Source organism: Nyctereutes procyonoides, unplaced genomic scaffold (assembly GCF_905146905.1).
Source record: "Nyctereutes procyonoides isolate TBG_1078 unplaced genomic scaffold, NYPRO_anot_genome, whole genome shotgun sequence".
Taxonomy (NCBI): domain Eukaryota; kingdom Metazoa; phylum Chordata; class Mammalia; order Carnivora; family Canidae; genus Nyctereutes; species Nyctereutes procyonoides.
In genome coordinates, this window is record NW_026575028.1 from 935,356 (window position 1) to 951,242 (window position 15,887).

Below are 15,887 nucleotides of genomic sequence, written 5' to 3' on the forward strand. Positions count from 1 at the left end.
TTTGCCCATCTTGAGAGTGCATCAGATTGATTAAAAGAAAGATTTAAAATTAGAGGAAGAATGAATAAAGGACAGAAGAGGGAAGAAGAAATCATTCATATATAGAAAAATTACTTTGGAAGATGAGCAATTAAAAAGGTTTCACTTTTCTTTGAATTATCAACTAGGAGAAACCACAATAGAATTTTAAGCTATTCCTTACCATCTGGTTTAAAAGGGGTGCCTGGTTGGGCATCCCACCATAATGTAGGGGACGAGAAAAGCCTCGGGCATTTGAAGTGCCCACCTCCCGAGGGAGTTGTGAGGAACCGCTGCTATGATTATCCCCAGAAGAAGAAACTCGCCGTGCAGGTGGCAATGACTTTCCTCCATTCTCCACTGGCTGTTGCTTCTTGCTGGGCCCTTCCAAATCCCTGGAGCGGGTCCAGACATGGCTTCCACTGCTTCGCCCAGCCCGGCTACGTCTTTTCTCTCGCTTTTCATCCTCTCTGATCCAGAATTCTTCATCTGTGTCTCCGTCATCACCAGGAAAATGCTTCATCATTGCCCGATGGAAACACCTCTCTAAATTATCAGACATCTTGGTATATTCTATGGGAAGATACAAGGATTAACTTCGAGGTACAGGTCTTAGAGGACATAAAAGACATTTCTCTTACCAACAAACAATACTAAAGATGCTATTTGGGTAAATTCTTAAGCTTAATTCAACTCGAGTGAATTATGTTGTGTGGCTATGGACACAAGATGAAGACACTGTTTTTGTCTTAAGAAGCTCTAGGACTATTACCTTAAACCAACACATTTAATTCTTTAAGGCTAAATCGAAGAATTATTAAATACAGTCACTGAAGCTAATTGTTTCTTAAAATTTTTATTCATTCATTCATTCATTTATTTTTTATTTATTTATGATAGTCACACACAGAGAGAGAGAGATAGAGGCAGAGACATAGGCAGAGGGAGAAGCAGGCTCCATGCACCGGGAGCCCAACGTGGGACTCGATCCCAGGTCTCCAGGATCGCGCCCTGGGCCAAAGGCAGGCGCTAAATCGCTGTGCCACCCAGGGATCCCTATTTATTTATTTTTAAAAATTATTCATGAGAGACACACAGAGAGAGGCAGAGACACAGGCAGGGGGAAAAGCAGGGTCCTTGCAAGGAGGCTGATGTGAGACTCGATCCCAGGACTGGGGTCACACCCTGAGCCAAAGGCAGACCCTCAACCGCTGAGCCTCTCAGGCATCCCAGTTCTGTTTATTTTTAAAGACTTATTTATTTAAGAGGGAGAGTGAAATTAGGGGGAGGGGTGGTTAGGAAAGGGAGAGAGACAATTTTTTTTTTTTAATATTTTATTTATTCATGAGACACACACAGATAGGGAAAGAGGCAGAGACACACAGGCAGAGAGAGAAGCGGGCTCCATGCAGGGATCCTGATGTGGGACTTGATCCCGGGTCTCCAGGATGAGCCCCTGGGCTGAAGGCAGCACTAAACCACTGAGCCACCTGGGCTGCCTGGAGAGAGAGAATCTTAAACAGTCACTCTGCTGAACACATGGCCAACGTGGGGCTTGATCTCATGACTCTGAGATTATGACCTGAAGAGAAACCGAGAGCCAGATGCTTAACTGACTGAGTCACCCAGGTGTCCCAAATCTCCTTAGTTTTGAAGCTAAAGCATTTGACCTACTGCATAAATGACTCCAAGTTTCTATACTCGGAGCCATACATTCTTTGTTATTGGAGATCTACTCAGTGGACTTCTGAAGAGGATTTAAGAATATAGGTTCAGGGTGATCCCTGGGTGGCTCAGCAGTTTAGCAGCGCCTGCCTTCGGCCCAGGGCGTGATCCTGGAGTCCAGGGATCAAGTCCCACATGTTGGGCTCCCTGCATGGAGTCTGCTTCTCCCTCTGCCTCTCTCTCTGTCTCTGTGTCTTTCATGAATAAATAAATAAAATCTTAAAAAAAAAAAAATACAGGTTCAGTCTTGGGGATCCCTGGGTGGCTCAGCGGTTTAGTGCCTGCCTTCAGCCCAGGGCATGATCCTGGAGTCCCAGGATAGAGTCCTGTATCGGGATCCCTGCGTGGAGCCTGCTTCTCTGTGTCTCTGCCTCTCTCTGTGTGTCTCTCATGAATAAATAAAGTCTTAAAGAAAAAAAAAAAGAATATATAGGGTCGATCTTGTCAACGGTTAGTGGTCTGTGTTAAGGAAGCACAGTACAAACTAAACCCAGACTGGTCTCTAAGATAATGAAAAACAACCTGAGACCAGATACATTCTTTTGTCATATAGGATAGGAGTGGTTCAGGCATATACTGTGTAAGTGGTTAGAATGGCCAACCCCACGGCTTTTTTTTTTTTTTTAATATTTTTTTTTTATTTATTTATGATAGTCACACAGAGAGAGAGAGAGGGGCAGAGACCCAGGCAGAGGGAGAAGCAGGCTCCATTGCAGGGAGCCCGATGTGGGATTTGATCCCCGGTCTCCAGGATCGCGCCCTGGGCCAAAGGCAGGCGCCAAACCACTGCGCCACCCAGGGATCCCCGAACCCCACGGCTTTAAATTACATTTTGATTATAGTCCCAATGAAAGGTCTGAATCATTTCTAAAAGAGATGCACTTCTATTTTTGTGTATTTCTAAAAAAGAAGGTATTCTGTTCTTGACTGAAATGGTGTAATAAATGTATCCTCAGCAAACTCCTTCCCCACTTACCACTACTTTCTCCATTATATTTTCGACAATTTCTGAACATAGTCTTCATGTCATTCACAAATTCCTCCTTGGTACAGTATAGACCTCCATTCAGTTTCTTCTCCATGCTTGAAATATCCATGGGGACCTAAAATAGGACACACTAAATTACAACATGCTGGAGAAAAAACATCTCATAGTCCTTATGAGGCAAAGGAATTATGTCATTATGAGATGCTCAGGAGCCTGGCATATAATCCAGCAACCTGATTCTCAAGAGCAACAGGTAAACTTTTAAAAAAATTTTTTAAAAATTTAAAAAGATTTTATTTATTTATTCATGAGAGACACACACACAGAGAGAGGCAGACACACAGGCTCCATGCAGGGAGCCTGACGTGGGACTCGATCCCGGGTCTCCCAGGATCACGCCCTGGGCTGAAGGCGGCACTAAACCGCTGAGCCACCTGGGCTGCCCGATTTTTTAAAAATTTTGCAATAGGTAAACTTAAAACAAAAACACAACAAAAAAATCAAGAAAGAAACAAATACCACAGTAGGTATAACTGCAAAGGTAGCCTATACCTTAATAATCTGGTAATAGTTTGGGGCATACGATTCATCCACAGGTTCTAAAAAGGGCCAGGAATCCTTGTGAGCCTTTACCACATCTAGAACTGAAAGCCAAAGAGAGCTTAAATTAACACACTCACACAGGAGTACTTCAGTCAGAAATAGTAGTAACAGTTGAGAATGGGAACTGACCTTTATACATGGCAGTGAAATCATCATCCAACTCAAAGCTGTGAATCACAAAATAAGAAATAGTAACTTTGACCACCTTCTTTCCTGATCTCTTAATTCAAGCACAGATACACAGCTAATTTATACCAAGGTTTGGATCAGTCAATAAACTGTTTTTAAGCTAAGTCTGTAACACTGATAATCTCTAGAAAATATTATGAAGGCGGAGGTTAGCAAGCCTAATAATAAGCACACAAAGGGAGTATCATAAAAAAAAAAACACAAAACCCAAAGGGATTATCATTTTTGTTATCTGTAAAATGATGGGGTGGACTTAGATGATCCACAACTTAATTTATGATTCTATAATGTTGGTTATTTAAGTGCACATTATTTCCTGGGTTTTATTTTAACCTAATGAATATTTTTGTAAGAATAATAATACAAAAAAGGCATACAGAAGAATGAGAAGCTCAGGAACACTGAATATTACCTATCACACAGGGTTGTTTTAAGAATTAAATAAGAAGAGTGCTTAACACAATGCCAGAATGTTTCTGGTTGCTACGGTTAGTATCATCAAATACTCACATGTCTTTAGTCTTTTTTTCTTCTCTCATTGGGGAATTAGGGTCCAGATGGGAAAGTTCTGGGGGGAGCTCCTTCCCTTGGGCTAGCAGCCATGCCCTTTCTTCTCTGAGCTTTCTTCTCTTTGCTCGCTCTGCAATGAACACAGCGCATTATGGCATGTGAGGTTAAGCACTCTTTAGAGGATTAGACTAGATGTTTGATAATCAATTTTGAGAGGAGAAACAAAGATCAGTTATTTTTGTTTCTTTTGGTAATTAGGATGATTCTATAGATCAAATGCACTATGAAAAGTATAAACATGTGGAACCCATTTTCTTTATGCATATTAAGCTAAAGGACTAGGGAGGGATGATGGTGGTAGGGCAGGTACTGGCATGGAGAGGGAGAGGAAGAGCAAGGCTGAAGAAAAACAGAAGAAAAAGGAAAAAATAGAAGACTGAATGATTAGCCTTCTTTGAATCCTTGAGGTCTTTCCAATCTTTCTCTCAGAAAAGCAACATCCCACTTCTAAGGACCAGACTCTCACTCAATCCAAACATATACAGGATTTTATATGCAGATGCTTATATGCATCTAAGCAATCAAGGTTTTGCATTTACAAAGGCATCCTAGCACACCAATTGTCTTTGCTCTTCAATCCACCCCCTCCACTGGCAGCTGGCCCCTACCAAGCCAGGGGTAGTAATAAATTTGGCTGGGAACAAGGGAAAGATGCCAGCTGGAATTGGCAAGGAGCTGAAAGACAGGGATGATTTTTTTCTGGCTCACAGCCATAGCCATGAGAAACACACTTGGCATTCCACTACTAGTCTGATGAGACACCAAGTGCCAGCAGGAAACCAGAAGGTCAGGAGTAAAGAAAAGAGGCAGGGAGATAAAGAAGACTGTCAGACAGAAAGACATACAAATGGAAGGGAAAAGCCAGGACACATCTTATATTTACTTCCTGGAGGGACAGACGTGGAGTCCATGAGTATGATATGACCCTGCTAAGTGTTTTCTCTGTCTAGTTCTATTTGACTTGTGCTTTTGTTCTTACGTTCTTCACTTATAAACGTAAATCTATATCTGCTTTAGTCAAAGGCCCTTTGCTATCAATGACTGTAATACTTTTTTTTTTAAATATGATTTCAAGATAAAAGAAAAGGGTAATTACTGGATATCAATGAACCTAAACAACTGGCAATCTTAACATTTTTGCTTTAGTAACTTTAATACGGTACTTCACAGCTTAATAATCCACGTTCTAGTTGGCTGCATTTTTTTGCATTTTATAAATAATAGTATAATGACAATTCTTTCGACATGCCTTCTTATGCACAAGTATGAGCTCTTTGGGATGCACATCTAGCAGTGGAATTGCCAGAGAATTGCTTTCCAAACAGGTATAGCTTTCTTTCAACAGCAATTTGAGTGATCTCACACTCACTTGGTATTAAAACAAGTATTTATGCCAAACTGGTAAGTACTGATAAGGAATTGTGATGTTTTCATTTGCATTTTCCTGACTGGAGTGATAATGAACATATTTTCATGTTACTGACAGTTTGGTGTCCTCTTGTGTGAATGTCCTGCTTACATAGTTGGCCCGTTTCCTTTGGGTTGCTGCATTTCTAATGGATTTACAGAAGTGCTGTAAATTATCTGGAAAATTAGTCTTTGTTAATTATGGGTTAAAATTCTACTTTGAGTCCTCTTTCCATTTTGCTTACAGTGTTTATGTCATATGTTAAGTTTTAAACAATTCATGTAGTCAAACATTAATCTCCCTTCCTTTGTAGTTTATGCCTTTTGTACTTAATATATATATTTTTAAAAGATTTTATTTATTTATTCATGAGAGACACAGAGAGAGAGGCAGGCAGAGACATAGGCAGAGGGAGAACCAGGCTCCATGCAGGGAGCCCGATGTGGGACTTGATCCTAGGTCTCCTGGATCACACCCTGGGCTGAAGGCCACCCAGGCGTCCCTACTTAATACATTCTCAGGTGGAGTCTGCTCAAGATTCTATCGACCTCTCCATCTGCCTCCCCCCACTCCGTTGCACTCACGCACTTTCTCGCTCCCTAAAATAAATAAAAATCCTAAAAAACCCCCAAAAATCCATTAGCCCCTCCCCCTTTTTACCTTTTTTCCAAGAATTCAGGAAAAGTTTATCGTTATAACTATTTTATAGCCTGTAAAAATTCTCTCCACATTTTCCCTAGGATAACTATCATTTGTGAGCTTGCTGGGTGCTAGGGACTACTTGTTTTTTATTTAATCCTTCTAATAAGGTCTGCACAGTCCTACCTGATGTGACAGACCCCTGGTTACCTCTATGAACTCATTTCCTGCGCATTTTCCCCTTGCTTTGCATTGGTGCATACTGGCCTTTCTCCCACATGTTCCCTCCTCAGTACCTGTGCGCCTGCTATTTCCTCTGCCTGTGATGCCCTTCCCCCATCAGATGTTCCATATGGCACTTTCATTCACTTCACTTCTCTAAATGTCACATATTCAAAGAAGGCTATCTTGACAAGTTTTTTTAAAAATTGTTTTTTAAGATTTATTTGACAGAGAGAGAGACAGAGTGCATGCGCACAAACGGGGAGTGGCAGGCAGAGGGAGAGTGGAAAAGCAGGCTCCCCTCCAAGTAGGGAGCAGGGAGCCAGATGTGGGGCTGGATCCAAGGACCACCACCTAAGTCGGAAGCAGCCAAGTGACTGACTGAGACACCCAGGTGCCCCCTGAGAGGTTTATTTAAATGCCATCTACATCACATCATTCTTTATCTCTAAACCTATTTTATTTTTCTTTAGATCTTTCACCACCATCTATGATTCTACAATATTCATTTATTCTGTCATCCCACCATTGGAAATAAACGCCATGAAAGGATTAACTTCTTTTGTTTAGTATCTATATTCCTAGAACAACACCTGGCGCAGAATGGGTGCTCAAAAATATCTGCTGACTTAAAGAAAAATCTAACACAGGTATTATTAATCTAATAGGTACAGAAACTAAGCCATAAAAATAAGTTTTGAACCTGTCTGTAAAAAACAGTAAGGTGAGACTAGTGTAGCAAATGAAAACATCACTGAAAATTACAGAATCTCTTCAAAATCTATAAAGAAATAAAAGCCATAGTTACTGTCTTGAATTTAAATCTACCATTGGAAATTGAAGCATCTTAGAAGTAGGATATACTACATATACTACATATCATCCCATAGGCTAGATTTGCAGATTATTTTTTTTAAAGATTTTATTTATTCATGAGAGACACAGAGGCAGAGACATAGGCAAAGGGAGAAGGAAGCTCTGTGCAAGGAGCCTGATGTGGGACTCGATCCCAGGATCACAGCCTGAGCCAAAAGCAGATGCTCAACCACTGAGCTACCCAGGTGCCCTTAGATTTGCAGATTAAATGCACTAAGGGTTTTATAATGAATAAGTGATCACAGTAGGAATGGGAGGGGAAAAAGCACATAATAAGGCCAGACTCCTTTAAATTTATAGCCAAAATTTATTTAAATACTGAAACACTACATTAAAAAGCCAAATCCTGGTTAAGTGGATTTAAAAAAAATTTTATTTTTTTTCCCTTTTTTTCTTCTTTTTTTTAAAAATTTTATTTATTTATGATAGTCACACAGAATGAGAGAGAGAGAGAGGCAGAGACATAGGCAGAGGGAGAATGAGAGAGAGAGAGAGGCAGAGACATAGGCAGAGACATGCACCGGGAGCCTGACGTGGGATTCGATCCCGGGTCTCCAGGATCGCGCCCTGGGCCAAAGACAGGCGCCAAACCGCTGCGCCACCCAGGGATCCCTAAAAAAAATTTTAAATTCAGCAAATTTACTTGAAAGAAATCTGTATTCAACTAACCCGAATGATCTTTGACCACAGGATTTATCAGGTTCAGCTTATAAATATAACTGCTATCTCATACATATAGGAACTATTATCATCTTTTGTAATAACTGGAAATCAAAGAAAAATCTCATTATACCAAGACCAAAACTTAGATCCAAGTCTGAGAAAAGGATCTGTCCTAATAAAATCAATTTGTACAATGAAATCTCTAACACTTTTCTTTAGCTTATTTCAATTATGCTTAAAATGATTTCTATGAAACTTGTCATTAATACCCTAATATTTTTTTCTATTTTACATGAAGGATGATGTACATCGAGGAGGGCAAGTGGTAAAGCTGAAAGGAACACCAAACATAACCAATACAAGTGCTGCAGAAGGAATGGACATGCAATGAGATCAGATCCAGATGAATAAACAAGAGTACAATTAAGATATTTAATAGAGGGATCCCTGGGTGGCGCAGCGGTTTGGCGCCTGCCTTTGGCCCAGGGCGCGATCCTGGAGACCCGGGATCGAATCCCACGTCGGGCTCCCAGTGCATGGAGCCTGCTTCTCCCTCTGCCTTTGTCTCTGCCTCTCTCTCTCTCTGTGACTATCATAAATGAATAAAAATTTAAAAAAAAATTAAAAAAAAAAAAGATATTTAATAGAAACTGCCGGAAGCAGCACAGACAAGGATAGAACCTGGTCTGGTTTGGTTTTGGCCAGAGGAGGGAGGGCTGTTACCCCCACCACATGTGCTGCGCAGAAGCCACATACCTTCCACTGCCTTGACTTTTTCCTCCAGCTCTCGCTTCCTCTCCTCCTTTAACATCTGCTCCTGCTCCTTCTTCTGCACTGCCAGAAGAATCTGACGTTCTTCTTCCTCCTCTTTGCGCTTCTGCTTTTCTATTCTGGTAAGCACAGGGGTCTCCTGCAAAAAGCCAAGTAAGTGTACAGAGTCAATACACAGTAACGTAAGAGCAGTTTTTTTGCCCTAAGATTCAATTTTTACTAATTTCAACTATTCAATAAATAACATTAGATAGGCAGGGGATTTATATCATAACCACAATTACATTTATTCTACAGATGACTTTATCATCTGTAGAATGACCATAAGGAGGTACAAAACTAACATTAAAAGATAATGGCAATTTGAAGTAAGGTAAAAAGTTTTGGTCCAAATGGTTTACATAATTTGTAGTCTTTGGGAGATAATCCTGTGAATATGTTGGACCAGAGAAGAGAAACTGCGGCCCTCCAGAGAAAAGAAACTGTGGACCTTCAGAGACACTATTCTTACAAATTTAATATTTGATACAAGTGACATCTTAGAAAGTACTCTCATCTAAACAATTTATTTTTATTTTTATTTTTTTTTTAAATTTATGATAGTCACAGAGAGAGAGAGAGGCAGAGACACAGGCAGAGGGAGAAGCAGGCTCCATGCACCGGAAGCCCGACGTGGGATTCGATCCCGGGTCCCCAGGATCGCACCCTGGGCCAAAGGCAGGCGCCAAACCGCTGCGCCACCCAGGGATCCCTCATCTAAACAATTTAAAAAGGATGAAAGAACATAGGGTCACAGTTTCAATGCACAGGACTTTGAAAACCTTAACATTTATATGTTACAAAGAAGATAAATGAATAAAATTGGGAGTTTGGTGGTAGGGGCCAAAATTTTGCCTTAAGATACAGAAAAGAGAAAGGCAGCTGCACAGAAATTCATAAAATTACTCAAACTGGCTAACATTTTCCCTTTTTAAAAAAATTTTCCATTGTTTTTATTTTTTATTTTATTATTTTTTAAAGATTTTATTTATTTATTCATGAGAGACACAGAGAGAGAGAGGCAGAGACGCAGGCAGAGGGAGAAGCAGGCTCCATGCAGGGACCCCAACGTGGGACTCGATCCTGGGTCTCCAGGATCATGCCCGGGGCTGAAGGCAGCCTAAACCACTGAGCCACCCGGGCTGCCCCAATTTTCCCTTGTTTTTAACACAAACAACATTAACATCAAGATTTCAGTTGGTCACTGGGAAAGTGATTGCCTAAGAAATCTAATAAAGGATAAAGGAAAATAGGACCATTACCATAATAATCCATTAGTTTATACTCTGCATATTTTCCAATGTAACTACTTTTTTTTTAAAGATTAATTTATTCATTAGAGACACAGAAAAAGAGAGGCAGAGACACAGAGGGAGAAGCAGGCTCCAAGCAGGGAGCCGGATGTGGGACTCAAACCAGGGACTCCAGGATCACCCCTGCATCACGCCCTGGGCCGAAAGGCCAAGTGCTCAACCGCTGAGCCACCCAGGTGTCCCCTCCAACACAACTAGTTCTGAGCCATTCTGTAGTGAAGACTGTGCTGAAATTGCTTTATTTTCCTTTCTTCCCTGGACTTTTGTGCTGATGTGAAAGCTAGAACTTTTATTTTTTATTTTATTTTTTTAAAGATTTTATTTATTTATTCGAGAGAGAGAGAAAGGCAGAGAGACAGGGAGGAGGGAGGGAGGGAGGGAGGGAGGGAGGGAGGGAGGGAGGGAGGAAGAGGGGCAGAGACAGGCAGAGGGAGAAGCAGGCTCCATGCAGGGAGCCTGACGTGGGACTCGATCCCAGGTCTCCCAGGATTACATCCTGGGCTGAAGGTGGCGCTAAACCGCTGAGCCACCGAGGCTGCCCAAAAGTTAGAACTTTTAAAAATTGTTATTGAAAAGGTATTAACTATTGCCTGCATAGAGAACATGTATAAGTTGCAGAGACAGAAAAATAAATCTGGTATCAACGAAGGGAGAATTCACGATACCCTAATAGTAAAGATAACATTAATTATCCCATTTTAGATAAACCTTAATCAGGAAGGTGAAACTTTTCTTCACACAGCTTTTTGGAAGGAAGAAGATCTAAGAATCTTTTGTATTGGTAAATTTTCAAAAGTCTTACACCGTGGAAATTACAGAAGTAGTCTTAAAAAGGAGAGAAGAGACAGATACAGACTGACAAGTAACAAGTCATTTGTAAGTCTTCACTAAACACTCAATCTGGTCCTGGAAACCAAGTTAAGGTTCTCACTGGATTCAGGATTTGGAAGTGGTCTTGTCTTGATAGTAGACCTTCCCAAAGTCACTTGACCTTTTGAATTCTATGAGGCTGAGTTTATTATTTTTTAAGATTTTATTTATTTCTTCATGAGAGACATAGGGAGAGAGGCAGAGACATAGGCAGAAGGAGAAGCAGGCTCCCTGGGGAGCTGGATGTGGGACTTGACCCCAGGACCCTAGGATCATGCCCTTAGCCAAAGGCAGATGCTCAACCACTGAGTGACCCAGGCGCCCCAAGCCTGAGTTTATTTATTTATTTTCCCCATCTCCAAGCCTGAGTTTAAAAGAGTTGGTTACTATAAAGTTAAAATCTGAAATAAGAAAGGAGATGAAAATTAAAAAAAACAATCCTCAAACATTCAAATAGAAGAAGCAAAAGCCATTATCATACAGCAGACACTGTAAAACTAAAGAAAATTCCTAAAATCTTTATCCTATAACCAGAGCAGGCAGTTTAGATATGCTAGATATTGTTTCTGAAATGGGGAGGCTATATATACATATATTAAGGAAAATTCTTCTGAAGAATATATCTCTAGCTATTGCCTCCTAACTGCTAGGTTAGCACCTTCTCTATTACACAAGCACCCTTCACCCACAAGTCCTTCATTATTCCAACTTTTTGGTGACAACTTTACCCAGCTCCCTCCCTCCCTCCCTCCCTCCCTCCCTCCCTCCCTCCCTCCCTGTCTCTCTGCCTTTCTCTCTCTCTCTCGAATAAATAAATAAAATCTTTAAAAAAATAAAATAAAAAATAAAAGTTCTAGCTTTCACATCAGCACAAAAGTCCAGGGAAGAAAGGAAATAAAGCAATTTCAGCACAGTCTTCACTACAGAATGGCATCCACAATGTTGTGGATGCACCACCTACACTAGGTTGCAAAACATTTTTAGCACCCCAAAAGAAAACATTGAACCCATTAACCAGCCGGTCCTTATTCCCTGCTCCTCTACCTCTTGGCAATCACCAACCTGCTCTTTGTGGATTTACTTGCCCTGGATATTTCACAGAAATGGAGTCAAACAGTATGTAGCCATTTAAGTTGCTTTTTTCCCCAATATGTTAATTTTTATGCTAAGCACGTAAGATAGGATGATTAACTTAAATTTGTAGCATCTTAAAAAAACTTAACAATAGCAAAAAACTAATCTGATTCAAAAAAATGGGCAGAGGACCTGAATAGACATTTTTCCAAAGACACACAGATGGCCAACAGGTACATGAAATGGTGCTCAACATTTCTAATCGTCAAGGAAATGGAAATCAAAACCATAGTGAGATGATATTGCTTCACACCTGTTAGACTGGCTATCATTAAAAAGACAAGAAATAACAAGTGCTGGCAAGGATGTGGACAAAGGAAAGCTTCATGCACTGTTGGTGGGAATGTAAATTGATGCGTGGTTCTCTTTCATCATGTGTTATAATTTCAGTGGTTCTTATCTGATGTGAATTCTCAACAATTATTATTTTATATAAATTGCATCATACACATCTGAAAAAAATCCATATTTTTGGATCCATTTTTGGATCCATTGCACACCAAGAATCTGCTTTAAAAGTTATTGTTCTCATTTTCAGAAGTACCTTACTCAAGTCAGTGTTAACGGAAGTACTACTAAAAGATAGGATACATTGCCTGGAGACACTCTTGGTAGGGTTTTAAACTTTAATAGTTTAAAGAACAAATACAACCAAATGAACAAAAAACAAAAACTGAACAGTTAAACAATTTTTACACTGTTTGACATTGCAATTCTTTTTTCCTTTAAAAGGAGTCCGTTGTAAACTGAGTGGTATTTAAATCCTTTATAGGTATGAAAGAGGCCTGCTAGAATCAAGGAGGGATTTTAAAGAGAAGATAATTAGAAACACTACTTTGAAATCCTCTAAAGTATTATAAATAGAATATGGTTGAAGCTGTGCTCAAGACTTTCCTTCCGTGCTCCATTCTCACCCAGGGCAGGTTACCAGACACCCTGGCACCCTTGCCAACTTTAGTAGCACACTTGAGACTATAACACCACCAAGAGCTCCTTAGCAAAAGCAATGTCCAGAGTCTCCTGACAAAAATAACCAATGCAGTCCTAATTCCAAAGTTCAGAAAGACTACCTCCCTTCGCTAATATTTTCCCCAGGAGTCACAATTAAAAGACTTTTTGAGGCAAAAAGATCAGACTCCTGGGTGACCAATATAGATAGATACACTGCCTATAAAGTCTTTAATGGCCTAAAGATTTTCTGCTGCTTAAACAGAAGCAGAAAAGTCATGGCACATCCAAGTTTTCTCCAGGATAATTGGGTATCACAACAGAAATCCAGGTTCTCTGCAATACCACACTTAGTTCTATTGAAAAATAAAAACAGCAGAAAAAAAGAGAAACCCTGCTAAGAATAACTAAAAACTTTCAGTGTCTGAGCTAAGTTTTGCTTAGAGCCACAAAAGAACCTTTTGGTCTGTATTCAAATTACTATGTAGCCTGAAATGTACACTATGGCATTTAGGACTCAGCCCAGGACAACTAACAGAAAATAGCAAAGAGAACTTTCAAGGAGGTGTTAACTGTCAAGGAATTGAAGAAAGTGGAGAGGACAAAACAAAACAAAAAGAACCAGAAAACCATCTGAGAACTATGGCTGGAGACCAATTACCAAAGGCCATTCCAAATCTAAAGACTGCTAAGGAAACGAGACTGGGGAGATTGCAACAAGTCACAGCAGAACTGTCAATCCAAAGGCCACTAAGTGTTGGGCAATGTATCTATTGCCAAGAACACATCTATGAACTAAAAAAGAGAAATAAAGGATAAATGCAAATGTATTTAAGTAGATACAAATTTATAAACTAATTTTTTTCCTTTTGTAGGCCTGGGTTAATGACAAGCTCTCTCTAATATAGGACCGTGTTGTCACTCCAATTTAGGAGTCATGAAAACAATTTAGGAGCACTAACAAAGCTCCATACTTTCCAAGACTACTGAACTATGTAATCAATGAAACATAATGCTAAATGAGGAGTTAGAAGGCTGAAAAGTACATAGAATAGGAGAGTGAGATTAGCAACAACAAAGAAAAACCTCTAGGAAAAGGAAGAGTGAGGAAACGGAGGTCTTGGGGGACGTCCTGGAGGACCCAGGGGAGTGAGCATGAGATGCCTTCTGGAAGCTTCACCCAAAGGGAAGAGGGAGCCGGAGAATTCACTAGCGAGACACTTCCACTGTGACCGTCTCCCCCTTCATCCTGGCTCCTTCCTTCAGTTCCCTCTCCTTTCTGACATTCAGCATCCAATATATCTATCATCACCTGCAATTTAGTTCTTTTGGCCTCATTCCATTACCACTTTGCCAATTTTTAAATCTCAGTAAATGGAAGGATCAATTTTGTCCCTTTCTAGAAGTGTGATGCTAATAAAGTCATTTACGCTAAAGGAGGTTACAAAATGAAAATACCCAAACACAGTTGGCTCCTGGATGCTGGAAAACCCTTTTATTTAATATATTAGTGTTGACCCAAATATTGTGCCTTCATTAGATCTCCACTCCCAACTGAGGCCTTACCCACCTCAAAGGATAGAGGAACATCCAACGTGGACTCCTAATATTTTCTTGCCCCACCAAAAGTTTGTGTCTTTAACTTGGGAGAAATGGGAGCAACTCTACTCCCTGGCAAGACTCTGCCTCGGAGGCACTTCATCTTACACCAGACTTACTTCATTCATGGACATCTTTCATGTCCATGCTATATCTCCAATTTTTTTTGTAAATATTTTATTTATTCATGAGACACACACAGAGAGAGGCAGAGGGAGAGAGGGAGAACCAGGCTCCCAGCAAGGAGCCCGATGTGGGACTCAATTCTGGACCCCAGGATCACGCCCTGAGCCAAAGGCAGATGTTCAACCGTTGAGCCACCCAGGTACCCCTACATCTCCCATTTTTAAAAAAGGACCCTGCCATGAGCTCTCTCTCCTCAATCCTGCTTCCTCTTTATTTTTTCATGATTTGTTTTCTTTCACCGTCTTATTTCTCAAAACCACAATAGGATAATCCACGAGAACTTTAATTCACTACTCATCCTCTTGCAACCTGACCCTCATGCCAACCATTCTCTAATGACCTTTCCTGCCACATGTCCACCTCCATCATCTCCTCCATTTCAGACCTGCAGTTACAATAGTAGGGATTCTACTGCTTTTTCCTGCTGGAAGTACACTGCTCACTGACTTCTTACTTTCCAGTTTTTCCTTAAAAAGTCATTTATCATGGTGTAACCAGAGAGGTACCTTGTTCAACCAAAGATCTAATGACACAACTCACTTATTACTGGCCTGCCTACTAAAGATGTAAGCCAGATAGTCAGGGGACTCCAAAATCTGATCGTTTCAGCATTTTCTTCCACTGCATATTACAACATATCTTATATGCCAGACACAAATTCAAATACACACTGTTCTTTGACCACATTATATATTATCCTGCCTCTATCCTTTATTTTTATTTTTTTAAAAAGACTTTATTTATTTATTCATGAGAGACACTCACAGAGAGAGAGAGCAAGAGAGGCGCAGAGACACAGGCAGAGGGAGAAGCAGGCTCCATACTGGGAGCCCGATGTGGGACTTGATCCTGGAACCCCAGGATCATGCCCTGGGCACAAGGCAGGCGCTAAACTGCTGAGCCACCCAGGGATCCCCTATACTTTATTTATGTTACTCTTCCACCACCACTGTCCACCACCAAAATCACCAAAATCTTAGTTATCCTGCAAGGTTCAGGAGAAATGTAGTTCTGCTTGTCCCAACACTTCTTTCTTTGCCCACCACTCATTTCTACCATCTTAGCATTCATGAACTTCTACTACATATAGATCTATTATAGTACTTATCTTTCTCATCCACATTAA

At 40.5% G+C, this 15,887-nt stretch overlaps 1 protein-coding gene across 3 annotated transcripts in view; it reads right to left on the reverse strand.

Moving 5' to 3' along the window:
• The window catches only part of LOC129503466 (chromatin remodeling regulator CECR2), a 169,558-nt gene that overhangs the window by 17,538 nt on the left and 136,133 nt on the right, over positions 1 to 15,887 (reverse strand). For all 3 annotated transcript variants that reach the window (XM_055315567.1, XM_055315568.1, XM_055315566.1), the window contains 6 exons: positions 8,658 to 8,811; positions 4,034 to 4,163; positions 3,464 to 3,501; positions 3,284 to 3,375; positions 2,720 to 2,846; positions 203 to 591 (listed from right to left, as the gene is read on the reverse strand). In XM_055315567.1, coding sequence (XP_055171542.1) covers positions 203 to 591; positions 2,720 to 2,846; positions 3,284 to 3,375; positions 3,464 to 3,501; positions 4,034 to 4,163; positions 8,658 to 8,811 — 930 coding nt within the window. The remainder of the gene's footprint in view (positions 1 to 202; positions 592 to 2,719; positions 2,847 to 3,283; positions 3,376 to 3,463; positions 3,502 to 4,033; positions 4,164 to 8,657; positions 8,812 to 15,887) is intronic.